Source organism: Blennius ocellaris (assembly GCF_963422515.1).
Source record: "Blennius ocellaris genome assembly, chromosome: 23".
Lineage (NCBI taxonomy): Eukaryota > Metazoa > Chordata > Actinopteri > Blenniiformes > Blenniidae > Blennius > Blennius ocellaris.
In genome coordinates, this window is record NC_137672.1 from 17,254,449 (window position 1) to 17,269,343 (window position 14,895).

The window sequence follows — 14,895 nt, forward strand, 5'->3', positions numbered from 1 at the left end:
CATAAAATGTGATTTTGATGTCATTTTCAGTGACTCTATTTTGATAAATCAACAAATAATTGAATATAAATGAAATATGCGTGTGCGAGTACACTGTAGATGTGGGTTAAAAAAAAATAAATGTAAAAAAAAATACATGTAGGTACAAAAAATAAAGAGGAATATCTTATATTTAAATAACTGCATTACAACATTAATATGAAAATGACTTCCCACATGGAAAGAACCTATATGAGGATATATGCACATATATGAAACCTATATGCAGCATATATGCACATATATGGCAATATATATGCTGCATATATGCACATATATGCTGCATATATGGACATATATGACAATATATATGCTGCATATATGCACATAAATGCTGCATATATATGACAATATATATGCTGCATATATGCACATATATGCTGCATATATGCATATATATGCCATATATAGGCAAAATTGAGGTGCATATATGTGAATATACAGGCCATATAGGTCTCCTGTACTGCTTCTTTATTTCCACATATATATATATATATATATATATATATATATATATATATATATATATATATATATATATATATATATATATATATATATATATATATATATATATATATAGCCCATCCCACATGGAAAGAACCTATATAAACATATATGTTTTAATATAGGTTTTGAATATATGTGACATATATAAAATTGGCCGTTTTCCTATATTTTATGTACATATATGCGTATATATGCACATATTTGTGCATATAGGTACCTATATGTACATAAAATATATGAAAATGGCCAATTTTATACATGTCACATGGATTCAAAACCTATATTAAAACCTATATGTTTATATAGGTTCTTTCCATGTGGGTTTTTAAAAGCATCAGCAGCAGTTACAGTCCCTAAAGTTTAATTGCACAGAATATTTTAATGTATTCGTCAGACTGAATATATCGTATTTGGTTATATATGATATGCAAATGTATAAGTAATAACACATTTTTCTTGTGCTTTCATTTCAGAAGGTTTTGGGGAAAAAAATGCTGTAAACAATGTAGTTTTCACGTTTGGCCACTAGAGGGTGTCGTCGTTCTTTTTTTGTCATAAAGCAACACGCGGGAGAACGAGACCCTACAAACCCTACGCGTTTCTTTTGACAGACGACAGAGTTGGATTTGTTGTCGCGTTTTTTGTTTTTCCAAAATAAAAGTAGTCTTGTGTGAGAAACGACGCCCCCCCTTTCCTCACCTTGCTCTCCAGAAGGCCCCGGGAAACCCGGAGGTCCGGCGTCACCGAGGGGCCCGGGAGTACCGCCGGACCCCGTCCGGCCCAGTTTGCCGACGGCTCCGGGACGACCCTTTGCACCTGCGGGACACACACGCGTGAACCTTTAGTTTGAAACAGAGGAAACTGAGGATTTCAAAATAAACTCCACTAGGGGGAGGGGAGGGGGGGGGGGGGCGGTTGTTTCTCACCCGGGCGTCCAAGACCAGCGGAGATACCGGGCCCTCCGGGAGTACCGGCGAGTCCCGTTTCACCGGGGTAGCCCGGGTCTCCGTACGGTCGCCGGAACTCTTCTGGTGGCCTCGGCAAGGTGAGTCCGGGGAGACCCTTCCGCCCCGGGGGTCCTGCAGGGGGGGGAGGGGGGGGGGCAAGAGGGAGATGTGTGAGGGGCGGTCCACTCCACGGTTCTCCTTCTTCACAAGCCGGAGATCTTTTATTTTATTTTGTACCTCGCAACCCCTTTGGTCCATTTCCTCCGAAGTATCCGGGGTCACCAGGGAATCCCTTCTGTCCCGGACCCCCGCTGAAGCCGGTCTCACCGCGCAGTCCTGGAGAACCCAGCAAATGAAAAAAGGTTTGACTTCCTGTCGCCGTCGCCGTAAAATACAAAGAAAAGACACTTCTCGTCAACTCGCCTTTGAATCCGGGGCTGCCGGGGAGTCCGGGGTTTCCAGGGAATCCCGGTTCCCCTTTCCTCCCGGGGGAGCCCGGGAAACCCGGGAGCCCATTGTCCCCTCTGTCGCCCTGGGCCGTGCCTGGACCGGGGGGACCCGCAGCACCTGGAGGACCCTGGAAGCCTGGTGGAGGGACGAGAGGACAAGACGGTCTGAACGGGGGACGTTTCACTGCATTTCCCTCCTTTTGAATCGTATTTTATTTTCTTTTCTCTTTTGCACTTTGAGATTCTTTAAATGCAAAATGCATTACAAATAAAATGTATTATTATTATTATTTTGATGCACTTTGAGATCCTTTAAATGCAAAATGCATTACAAATAAAATGTATTATTATTATTATTTTGATGCACTTTGAGATCCTTTAAATGTAAAATGCATTACAAATAAAATGTATTATTATTATTATTTTTTTTTTTTTATGCACTTTGAGATCCTTTAAATGTAAAATGCATTACAAATAAAATTTATTATTATTATTATTATTATTATTTTGGACCATAAACTTCCCTTAAACGTCACTATGAAAAAAGAGAAAGTCACTTTAATTTGAAAGGATCGAAAAGAGTCAGGAACTCTACTGGAGTTCAAGAAACGTATAAAAGCTACACTGTTTAAAAAAGAAAAGAAAAAAAGAGTGTAAAACTTAGATTTGGACATAAATAATGTGACATGAAACACAAAAATGATGGTTTGTTGTAAATACTGTACGTAAAATGCACAGAAACATCTGTAAAACTGTAAATAATTAGAAAGTTGGACATTAATAAATTCTCCTCTTATTACTTTTGAATGAAATAAATAAACACAAATACAAATAAATGCACGTTATGTTGAGATTGTAGCCATTTTAGGGAGGAATTATTTGGTTTTTGCTCAAATAAAGACCTTTTCATCTTCACAAAGGAAAAAACGCTCAATTTAAAGCTTATTATAGGCGATACTGATCTTCCTTTACCGTATTCGCCGTCCAGTCCGGGGAGACCCGGGTCTCCCCGAGGTCCCGGGGAGCTTAATCCGTAGGTATCACCCGGGGGTCCAGACCGACCCGGGACCCCGCTGCGTCCAGGACCGCCTGACGCACAGGAAGGGGAGGGGGGGGGGGGAAACAAACAACGCAGTCGTTAAAAGCGACGCTCAAATTCGAGTCTCTTCCTCTCGGCTTGAAGCCGGACCTCACCTGGATCTCCTCTCTCCCCCTTTGGTCCCGGGAAGCCCGGCACTCCGGGGTAGGACACGCCCCTCTCGCCCTTTGCGCCGGGAATACCAGGGGCACCGGGTCGGCCTCCACCACTTCCCCCTGCACAGGAACACAAGCGTCAACTCGAGGCGGGCGCACGTGAAACTGTAAGACGTTGATTTATAAACAATAAAAATACACAAAAGTAAATCGGCATAAGGAAGATAGTTGTTTATAAAGTACGGACGGGGAGACCGGAACACGGATTTGGACTTTTTAGGCACCGTACATTTAAAAACACTCCAAAAAAACTAATAGATAATGCAAAAAATAAAAATAAATAAATAAGTAAATAAAATGTGGGTAAAAGTTAATAAATTCACTCTATTGAAGCTTCTAAAGCTCAAGCCACGGAAACGTTCGTGCATTTTTAATAATCTTCACTTCTCACAGCCTTTTTCTTGTTTTGTTTATTTGTTTGTTTGTTTTTTGTGACAAGGGCACGTTGTGTCATATGGACTGGATTCAATTGAAACCACAAAAAAAAAAAACCTGGAGAAACTGACTGGTTTTTCCCAGAATGTGATTTTTCTGAGGAGAAAAAGTCAATATTTTTTTAATGCCAGACCAAAGTAATATTTACATTCAGGTACAGCATTCCTGCCATCCTGACGACCTGACCCCCTAGTGGACATTTCAGGAATTGCGTGTGACATACTGAATATACATGTATAATTTGATATGGTCAAACAACTTTATTATATTTATTCTACATTACATATCATTAATTATTTTTAAAAAAGTAATTTATTGATAGCTTTTCATCATAATAATGTGTCATAATAGTTCTGACATTTAAATTAATTCAATATTAATTCGCTAACTGAGTATATTGTAATTATTCACTGTTCGTGTGGTGAAATATCTTTGGTTATCTGGTGCGCCGTGAACATTCATATCTGAAATCAAGTCAAAAAAATTTAATTAAATGAAAATGTGGCCACAGTTCTTGAAACTGCCGTCCAAAATGTTTTTTTGATGAACACTTGAACTGGGAGCCTCTCTCCAAGGCGGTACGCTATTGGTGACATTTCTACAAACGCCACTTTGGACCAAACGGACGTCGTCACCTGGAGTTCCAGGAAGACCTTTAGGTCCGCCAAGGCCGTTCAGTCCATCCAAACCAGGAGGTCCAGGCAGACCTGAGAAGACGCACTATTGTTAACATGTTTGACTGATCGTTCCACTCACATTATACACTATATTATACATTATACTTCACCTTTGGCTCCAGGACCTCCAGGACCACCGGGGAAACCAGGAGTCCCATCTGTTCCGCTTCTCCCTGGGAATCCGTTCTGACCCTTGGCCCCAGGGAAACCGGGAGCTCCTGCATTCACAATCAGAAGTTAAAAAAAACAAAAAAACCCTTGCCGCCATTGGGGTACAGCGATGGCTCACAGCCCCCCGAACATTTCCTCCGGATTCGTTTTCCCCACCGTTGATTCCGGGACGCCCTCCTTCGCCAGGAGCCCCCTTGGTGCCGGGGAAACCCGGACTTCCCGAGAAGCCGTTGTCGCCGGGGAGCCCGTCAAGCCCGCGACCACCTGAACAGTTAAATACGACACGTTGAGGATAATAAGGAACGCAAACAAAAAATAAAAATAACAAAAACCCAACATATTCTGACATTAGATACTCCAAAGACAGAGATAAAAGGAATTTAACCCTTTGATACAAAGGTGTTGGAATTGTTCGTTACAACTACAACAGGCTCACAGTATACTTAAAGACAAGGATGTTGGTACTTTTACATGACACGTGTACAATTTCCTGCGGCTATTTGGTCTTTCAGGGGTTAAAATGTAAACGGGAGTAACGATACGCAAGATAAAAGGAATTTAACCCTTTGACACAAAGGTGTTGGAATTGTTCGTTACATCTACAACAGGCTCACAGTACATACAGTATCCTTAAAGACAAGGTTCTTGGTACTTTTACATGACACGTGTACAATTTCCTGCGTCTATTTGGTCTTTAAGGGGTTAAAATGTAAACGTGGGTAACAATACGCAATTTTTAATTCAGGTGGAGGAAATTAAAATCACAGAAAAATATAAAGTACATGTTGAAACTATATGGAATACGTCAATACGAAGGCTTTATATGTTTGTTCCTTGTTTTGCCATTTTTAATTCAAAAAGTCAAAAACAACCACGGAAAGTAAAGTAGTCGTACCTGGGATGCCGGGGTTTCCTGGGATGCCTCTAGCCCCCGGTCCTCCCGGGTAACCGAAGCTGTCTCCGGGTGGACCTGAGCAACACAACGCCGCCACGTTTCAAGGATAAACGCCGTTTTTTTAACAAAGGTTCCGCTGAATTCTTTGGAGCCGACGGCTGCACTCACCTCGACCGCCGGGTCTTCCAGCCTCTCCGGGGTTTCCAGGGAAACCAGGCGCACCCTCGTCGCCCTGAAAAAGCCAGAAAATGGACATTTGTTTTTTTTTTCCCACTCTTCAAACTTGCTATATGTGTGTGTGTGTGTGTGTGTGTGTGTGTTATTTTACTCTTTCTCCAGATGAGCCGGGAAATCCCATGATTCCAGCTTCTCCCTTGGGTCCCGGGAAGCCCGGAGTCCCCGGCTGGCCGGGATACCCGCGATCGCCGGGCTGCCCTTTACTCCGCTCCGCAAAACCAGGAAGTCCAGGCAGACCCTGGCGACCAGGGAGACCCGGCAGACCTTTGTCCCCTGCAAAAATAAGAGCGTGGCGATCGCCCGGTTACGAGAGCAGATCGGTTTACTACTACATATATTTACTGGGAATTTAGAGACGTCGATACTGCGTTTAACAAAGAATTGTTTAAAAAAGAAATAAAAAAGAAAAAATGTGGTGAAAGCAATAATGGAAAAAAAAACATTATGAGGTGAGACAACGTGTAGGTCAACAGAGGATACGGGAATAAATTAAAGTGAAATATTTTTATGAAGACAAGTCAAACAGAAAATGAACCGGGAAAAAAAAAAAAAATTAAATCAACAATAAGAAAATAAATAAATAAAACAGAATGAAATGAAATAAAATTGCATTAAATTAAAGAAAATTAAGCAATATAAACTAGATAAGATAAGATAAGATAAGATAAGATAAGATAAGATAAGATAAGATAAGATAAGATAAGATAAGATAAGATAAGATAAGATAAGATAAGATAAGATAAGATAAGATAAGATAAGATAAGATAATTAAATTAAATTAAATTAAATTAAATTAAATTAAATTAAATTAAATTAAATTAAATTAAATTAAATTAAATTAAATTAAATTAAATTAAACAATGGGACCACTTCCTTAACAAATAAGAAAACAGATTGTTATAATATCTGGCCTATTCTTTATTTTAAATAGAAATGTTTTATTTCTAGATAACCAGAGGCTTATACTATACCCACTACAATGTAGCTCAGATTATCCTCTGAACTTGAATTAACAAAAGGGTTCTGAGCAAACAAGTTAAATGTCACGGACTGACAAACCACCGACAGAAAAGTGAATGTGTGTCACCTCTGGGCCCGGGGAAGCCAGGTGAACCGCTCGGTCCGGGGGTTCCGGGTTCTCCGCTGGCCACACGTTCAGATGGACGAGGAATAGCAGGCAATCCGGGAGGTCCGGGGTATCCTCTCTCACCTGTGTGCGGGGAAAACACGTGGTTCTAGGTGTGAGATACACATCTGGCTTGGCTCGTTTGCATCGTTGACGACACCCACCGACAGCAGCAGGTCTGATTCTGAACCGAAATCCTCTTCTTACCTTTCTGCCCCGGGAATCCAGGTCCTGCAGAGTATCCATCTCTTCCCGGCCCCCCAGGGAGTCCCTTACCGCCAGGGAATCCCGGAGAACCAGGCCGACCAGGAAGTCCAGGGAAGCCCATCACTCCGGGGAAACCTCGCTCACCTGAGCGAACACAGCAGAGGTCAGCGGTCCAGAAATGCCAACGCTAAACACACACATCAAAAACTCGGCAGACACAAAGGCACACCTCAGCACAAATTCAAAAGCAACAGTCTGAATATAAAAACTACAACACGAACACAAAAGCTGCTTTACAAAAGTCAAATACAAAAGCTACAACATAAAAACAGAGAAAACGATACAAATACAAAAGCTACAAGTCAAATACAACATAAATACAGAATCTACAGCACAAATACAAAAGCTACAACACAAATACAAAAGTTACAACACAAATACAAAAGCTACAACACAAATACAAAAGCTACAACACAAATACAAATGCTACAACACAAATACAAAAGCTACAACACAAATACAAAAGCTACAACACAAATACAAAAGCTACAACACAAATACAAAAGCTACAACAGAAATACAAATGCTACAACACAAATACAAACGCTACAACACAAATACAACATAAATACAGAACCTACAGCACAAACACAAAAGCTACAACACAAATACAAAAGCTACAACACAAATACAAAAGCTTCAACACAAATACAAAAGTTACAACACAAATACAAAAGCTACAACACAAATACAAATGCTACAACACAAATACAAAAGCTACAACACAAATACAAAAGCTACAACACAAATACAAAAGCTACAACACAAATACAAAAGCTACAACAGAAATACAAATGCTACAACACAAATACAAACGCTACAACACAAATACAACATAAATACAGAACCTACAGCACAAACACAAAAGCTACAACACAAATACAAAAGCTACAACGCAAATACAAAAGCTACAACACAAATACAAAAGATACAACTCAAATACAACATAAATACAGAACCTACAGCACAAACACAAAAGCTACAACACAAATACAAAAGCTACAACACAAATACAAAAGCTACAACACAAATACAAAAGCTACAACACAAATACAAAAGTTGCAACGCCAGTGTAATAAAACCACAACAGAACAGGTTACAAAAGCCACGCTAGGAACACAAATGATCAACAAATAACAGCTTGATCTCTTCTGCTTCCTGTAAAAGTCCCTCACAGACTTTTCTATTTGACTTCTACTTTTTCTCGTCACGTCTTATTTTCCCTCTTTTGGCCCCCTAGTGGTCACAGAGACTTCATCGGTCGACACCAAGCCCAGCAGCAGCAGCCTACCTTTGACCCCTGGTATTCCCGGGACCCCCTCTCTCGTTCCTGGTCCCAGAGGTCCGGGGGGTCCCCTGGGCCCCGGTGTCCCCGGGGTGCCGGGCAGTCCCGGGGTCCCTTTCATCCCAGCGGGTCCCGGGAACCCCGGGTCTCCCCTGTCTCCTTTACGACCGGGGAAACCTGGCGGGTGACGGACGGAGCGACGGCGAAAAGAAAGAGGGAGGGATTTAGTGGGACACTGAGCCTCAAGTACGGATCTTTATAGAAATATTGATCAAAGTCGTTTGTTATAAACTGATCTGAGATTATCGACCGACATCAACCACAACCAAAACAACAAACAAACTTTTTTTATAATAATAATAATAATTAAAAAAAAGAAACTTACCCTTCTTTTTATTTCAAGTAAACTTACCTCAAACAGAATAATTAGCTTTAGTCGTTATTATTCTGAATTATAAACACACACACACACACGCACACGCACACACACACACACACACACACTAGCCAATAGCAGACAATGTAATCACATTTCTTCCTTTACATTGTTTCGCTGCTATAATTAGGCTGCAATTGCACTCAGATTAGAAAAATCACCGAACAGATTGGGGCTTAATGTCGCTCAAATAAAACAAGGGGAGGATTTCAACGTCACGCATATCATTTTTTTTATTTTTTTTATTTTTTTAAGTGCAATTCCAGGCTGAATTAGCGCATCCTATAGCACGCTAGCAGCTACTGTTTACATTCTTTAAAAAAAATTATTTTCAACACATTTTTGTACGGATGTGGTGAAAATGAATTTTTTAAGAGCGCAGAAAAAAAATAAAATAAAAGCTTCTAGTCTTAAGCGGTTATGCCGATAATGCTGCTGCCACTCAAACCTGTTAAAGTGAATTCGGGGGGAAAAACACGTCCGACACTGGTTAGAATGAAATACAATGTTAGTTCTGCCGCGAGGGAAGAAAATTTAATAAATAAATAAATAAATGAAATCAACAGACATATAAAGTGTTTTCATCTCTCACAAAGAAAATGTCCGTCTTTGGTCACAACTTATTTAACGGCGACGAGTAAAGATCCGCCATCATGTGACCCGTTTTTGTTTTTTTGTTGTTTTTTTTCCCTTCACATATGAAAACAGTTTTGCAGTCGATATGATATATTTTTTTATTAATTTAACAATAACCACAGTATCAGTGATGCATTCGTGGACCTATGAGCTCGAGGTCACGATTAAACCGCGACGTTTCAAGTGAAAATGAAAAATGTTTGCCTTTTCAATTCAGACAGGTTTTGTGTTTACATGGCAACGTTTTGAAAACACCGGAGTTCACATGCTACCCGCTGAGCCAATGACGTCCAGGAACCGTCCGTCTGTCCACACTGTAATCTGGACGTCTATTCGGCAGCCAGAACTAGTCGATAAATGACGCATAAAAATAAAATGATGGACATCTAAGACGTCTGGGATTGTTGATTTGCCATTAAAATATTGATATTGACATACTGTTTTTGTGGCTCCCAGAGTTTCTGTTCAGAGACAGCGGGTTTCCGTCCCCTGGGCGAGTGAAAAAGGGACATTTCTGTCTATTAAATTTAGTTTTCCTTGTTTTTTATGGGAAAAAAAAGTCCCATTTTCACTCGCCAGGGGGTTTTAATCTCCGCAAGAACAACAAAAACAACCATGATATTTGTCGCTTTTTCTGAGATTAAGAGGAACGAGGTGTTGAATATTGACAATATCCGTTTCCCCACATGTGCGGAAGAATTAACTGCGACGGCCGCGGCAGCAGCGTTTCAAAAAGTTGCGTTTTCAAGCGGCTCGGTTGTCGTGTAAACAAAACGTTTTCACTTCAAAGCGTGTTTTCACTTCAAAGCGTGTTTTCACTTGAAAGCGTCGTGGAGTAAACAAGGCCTCAGCGTGAGCTTTCCTATTACTGGACGCACCGCTCCGTCACTCACTCAGAAGTAAAGAGTCGAATTGAATGAAATGAACTTTTGCTGCGTCGTTAAATCGTTTTCAAACTCCGTCGGTCGTTTTTCGCACGAAAAAAAAAACCAGATCACATCACGGAGACGGACATTTGCTTTGCAGCGCAGATGAGAAACTCGGCGCAGGCAGTTAAGAGTCGGAGCGAGAGGACGGAGGGATGGAAGCAAAAGGATGGAGCGGATGAGACGGGGGATGGATGATGGAGAGAGAGAGTGAGAGAGAGAGAGAGAGAGTGTCTCACCTTGGCAGCCTAGAGCGAGTGACCCCCCAACAACCAAGAGGGAAAGGATGGAGGGATGAGAGCATGGATGGAGATAAAAACGGAGGAGGGAGGTGGTGTGAAGGGAAGAAAGAAGAAGAAGAAGAAGTGGAAGAAGAAGAAGAAGAAGACACACGTTTGGGTGATGCAGAGTTTGGATCAAACAACAAGAACAAGGAGGATGAACCGACACTGATGGAGGGGGAGGGAAACGGAATTTGAACAGGACGTGGGGATAAATGTTCCAAAATAAGACCCAGTGGGTGAAGGGTCAGTCTTGACTCCGCCCTCACCTGGAGGTCCGCTGAGCCCCTTGGGGCCGGGGAGTCCGGGCCGGCCGGGGACCCCCCTGGACAGCTCTGCGGGGGGTCCGGGAGCGCCGGAGATCCCGGGCAGGCCGTCGACTCCGGCCTCCCCCTTCAGCCCGGAGAAACCCGGGCGGCCATCTTGACCTGGCGGAGGCACGGAGACGGTTACACACCTTTTGATTTCTTCCCCCCGCCCTCCTTCCCCCCCTCGGTCTCAGGACTTACCGGGTCCTCCGGGTCCTCCGGGAGTCCCCGGCTGGCCCTTGTCCCCCGGGGTTCCAGGTAAGCCGTTCTGCCCCGGGGATCCCGGCGTGGCTCCCAGAACCTCTCCGGGCTGGCCCTTGGCTCCGGGGCGACCGGGGACGCCGTCCTTCCCTTTGCCGCCGTCGTAGCCACCGCCGGGGCCGCCGGGGAGGCCGGGATCTCCCCGGGGTCCGGGGAAACCTGGGAGAGGCGGTGGAAAGACCGTGTTCAGACCACGACGCTCCCAAAAGTGAGAAAATATTCTGATATTATTATTATTATTGGTATTATTGTTATTATTATCATCATCATCATTATTGGTATTATTATTATTGGTATTATTGTTATTGTTGTTATTATTATTGGAAAAGGAGCCTTTGACCTGATGGTCCCACTGTGAGACATTTTTACTTGAGTATTCAGAACAATACCACATTAAAAAAGGGGGAAAAAGAAAAGAAAAAAGCAAAAGAAAGGGAAAAATGAAAAGAAAAAAAGAAAAAAAAGGAAAAAAGAAAAGAAAAAAGCAAAAAAAAAAAAGGGAAAAAAGAAAAGAAAAAAGCAAAAAAAGGGAAAAAGAAAAAGAACAGCACTACATTAAAAAAAGAAAAGAAAAAAGGTGAAAAAAGAAAAGAAAAAAAGGAAAAAAGAAAAAAGAACACCACGTTTCATCAATGTAATCACAAAATGTATACAACTTTTTTTTTCTTGGATTAATGATTTGTTTTTGGCTTTTAAACAGTATTTATTTGGAATTCCACCAAATCCATCAACCCTGTATTTTGGGATGTTTAACATTAATACTATGATTCCCTACTTGATGTTAAGGATTATATAATTATTTTTCAATTTCAAGAAATTGTATTGTTTCATGCATCTGAAATTTACACCTATTTATTCACAATTGGAATAGCTTTAATTACTGTTACTAAAATAGTATTTAAAATTTTTTATTTGTAATTTAGTACATATTTTATGTCCATTTTTTAATTTTATTTACTAAAGTTTATCTTTAAAGAAATGAAGAAGTTGGCAAATCTTTTCCCTTCCCACAATAAAAGGTTAAAGGTCACAACTCTCAAAAAAACCAAAAACGAAAACAAAACTTTAATGAGTTGAAACAGAGAGAAGTAAGTAAAGTTTATTTCTAAAGCGCTTTTCACAGATTAAAGTGAAAAGTGATCAAATGGGAACTAAAACAATATAATAATTTAAATAGTTAAAGAAACATTGAGGACTAAACTACTATCGTAATGGTCAGAGGCTTATTTATTTATTTTTTCTCCTGACGGCCAGACGAAGGTTCACCTTGAGGTCCAGGCTGGCCTCCAAAGCCGGGGTCTCCTCGCTCTCCTTTGGCTCCATTAAACCCTGAAGATCCGGGTCCTCCGGGGAATCCGGGCTGGCCCTTGTTGCCTGAGTGAAAATCGCAGCTTCAGCCTCAAAAGTCCACTTTAAACCACTGTTTTTATTTCCTCTCTTATTAAACGAATGTCAGATTTTTATTATTGCATGTTAAAGCCACACTATAGGAAATATATAATATATACAATTGATTTTCTGTATCTCGACAATATTGTGCTCAATTATTCAGGTTTTTACACTTAAAATCTCCCTTTAAAAAAAAAAAATGTATTATCAAAATTTTATTTGCTCAGAATTTCTATATTTAGAATGACTATTACTTCTTTAAAGAATTCTACTACAAATATTTAGATTCCACTCCACAATTTCAACTTATTCTAAATAGTCCAACTTTAAAATGTAATTTTCTACTTTAAATTAATTACTTTTTAATCTCAACATTGATAAACAATTAACTTTGATTTTAAATTCAACATCTTAACTATAGTTTTTTGGGCTAAAAAAAACCTGTAACATTTTGAAATTTCTAAGTTTAAAACTTAAAACTACAGTTACAATAAAATATGTTAGAAACATTATGTTTTAAAATATAATATTCCTTCATTTTAATTTAACTTAATAAGTTTACAAGTAATTATGACTTGAAGCATCATACTGACATTTTATTCTTTATGTTTTTAAGCCATTCCAGGCATTTCTTCTTTAAAATTTAAAAATGTGACCTAATTCTGAATGTCTTTTCAATAGAAATTACATTTTCCAACATATTCTTACCCATTAAAATGAGTTTAACTGTCATTCAACTCAAGCACAATTCAAATTGTAATTCTAATTCTAAAATAGTATTTTATTGATGAAAAAAAATCTGAATTAAAACAGTTTGTAAGGACGACAATAAACAGACAATGTATTTTTCTAACAAAAAAACGAACACATTGGACTTTTTGATAGAGAATTCTCTAAATTAGACTTTCAAAAAAAGTCAACCTCAACAGGAAAACCGTCAAAACCACTGAAAAGTGTCGTAAAAGGTCAAAGGTGTACCTGGTCTTCCGGGTCGACCGGGAACACCGGGATATCCGACCTCGCCAGGTATGGAACAAGGAAGCACTTGGCCTGGCGGCGGCGGCGGCGGCGTCACACAGGTTAGCATCTCACACTTCATTACACATTTTAACGACGCAAATACAAAACGCACACCTGCTGGGACTAACAAAACAACTGTATTTCTCTGTGTTTAAAGCAAATACATGTGAAAACAGGGTGGAAAACATTATTAATTCAATCATTCTTACATAAACACTTCTGCAGGAGCGATTTACCAGGACTGGTGCATATTCACTATGGAGACGAAATATCCGTTCATGTCAACAACCACACTGATTGTCTGTCGCGTCCGTTCACGTCACTTCCTGCTTTTTAATTAAACGTGTTAATTCCAGAATTGTCAAATATTGTTAGTCAAGAATTTTGTAAATTTGATGATTGAAAATTAAAAGAGGTTAACGTGTTTGTTGCCCCCCTCCCCCCCCCCACGATCCAACCCCCCCCCTAACCTGCCCCACCCTTCACTGGTTAAAAAGCACTTCAGCAGAGGCAGGATTTGAAAACATGCGCCAGGCTTCAGCAGCTTCGACTGGAGGAAGAGGAGGGTTTCCAACCAGCAGCCGTCAATCATCCACTGGCCGGGCCTGAATGGAGCCCCTGGAAACGCAGCGGGGGGGGTCAGGGGGGGGGCTTCCATCAAGGCCGCCATGAACAAATGATTGACAGGGAGCCGGTTGTTGCCAGGACGACTACATTTGCCATGAATACTTGCGTCGAAGGAGTTTGTAACACGCATCGAATATTATCCCATATTAACATTTTTTTTTTTAACTGTGCCGGTTGTTAGGATCCAGGTCTCTCACCCAGAGGGTTATGGGTAAGGGGGCGAGCGGTGAGCGTCAATTCGGCCCGCCTTGCGTCGTGCGACATGACGCTCACCGCTCGCCCCCTTACCCATAATCCTCTGGGTGAGATCGCACGACGCAAGGCGGGCCGAATTGACGCTCACCGCTCGCAACCGCCACAAAACTTTCTTTTTTTTAACGTTGTTCACAATGCAAACACGTCAACCCGAGTATTGAAATCCTAAAGTCGCCATTTTTCCCGTTTAACTCAAACATTAAAATATACGTGTGATGGCATGAATTAGTTGAAAGTACATTAAAATGCCATTTAATCCAAAAATTATCTTACTTTCTTTAAACTTTTTCTTTTGACGGATTAAAACAAATGCTGTTTCTGAGCGTTATAGCACGTTTTTATAAATCCCCTGCATTGTGAACACATTATTTCCTCACTGACGCGCTGAACATCTTCAGTAATGTTTAATTCCTGAGTAGATTGGCTCTGAGCCCGTTTTACGTGCACATTAAAAATCTCGTCTG

At 40.6% G+C, this 14,895-nt stretch overlaps 1 protein-coding gene across 1 annotated transcript in view; it reads right to left on the reverse strand.

Moving 5' to 3' along the window:
• Positions 1-14,895, reverse strand: part of col4a6 (collagen, type IV, alpha 6) — a 108,593-nt gene that overhangs the window by 5,205 nt on the left and 88,493 nt on the right. Inside the window, exons 26-44 of the mRNA XM_080519176.1 lie at positions 13,508-13,579; positions 12,407-12,514; positions 11,081-11,299; positions 10,841-10,999; positions 8,299-8,469; positions 6,948-7,091; positions 6,702-6,824; positions 5,706-5,887; positions 5,546-5,609; positions 5,378-5,452; positions 4,639-4,746; positions 4,422-4,529; positions 4,270-4,341; positions 3,140-3,259; positions 2,918-3,034; positions 1,920-2,081; positions 1,734-1,832; positions 1,476-1,628; positions 1,249-1,365 (exon numbers count right to left, since the gene is read on the reverse strand). Of these exons, the coding sequence (XP_080375302.1) occupies positions 1,249-1,365; positions 1,476-1,628; positions 1,734-1,832; positions 1,920-2,081; positions 2,918-3,034; positions 3,140-3,259; positions 4,270-4,341; positions 4,422-4,529; positions 4,639-4,746; positions 5,378-5,452; positions 5,546-5,609; positions 5,706-5,887; positions 6,702-6,824; positions 6,948-7,091; positions 8,299-8,469; positions 10,841-10,999; positions 11,081-11,299; positions 12,407-12,514; positions 13,508-13,579 (2,373 nt within the window). The remainder of the gene's footprint in view (positions 1-1,248; positions 1,366-1,475; positions 1,629-1,733; positions 1,833-1,919; positions 2,082-2,917; positions 3,035-3,139; positions 3,260-4,269; positions 4,342-4,421; positions 4,530-4,638; positions 4,747-5,377; positions 5,453-5,545; positions 5,610-5,705; positions 5,888-6,701; positions 6,825-6,947; positions 7,092-8,298; positions 8,470-10,840; positions 11,000-11,080; positions 11,300-12,406; positions 12,515-13,507; positions 13,580-14,895) is intronic.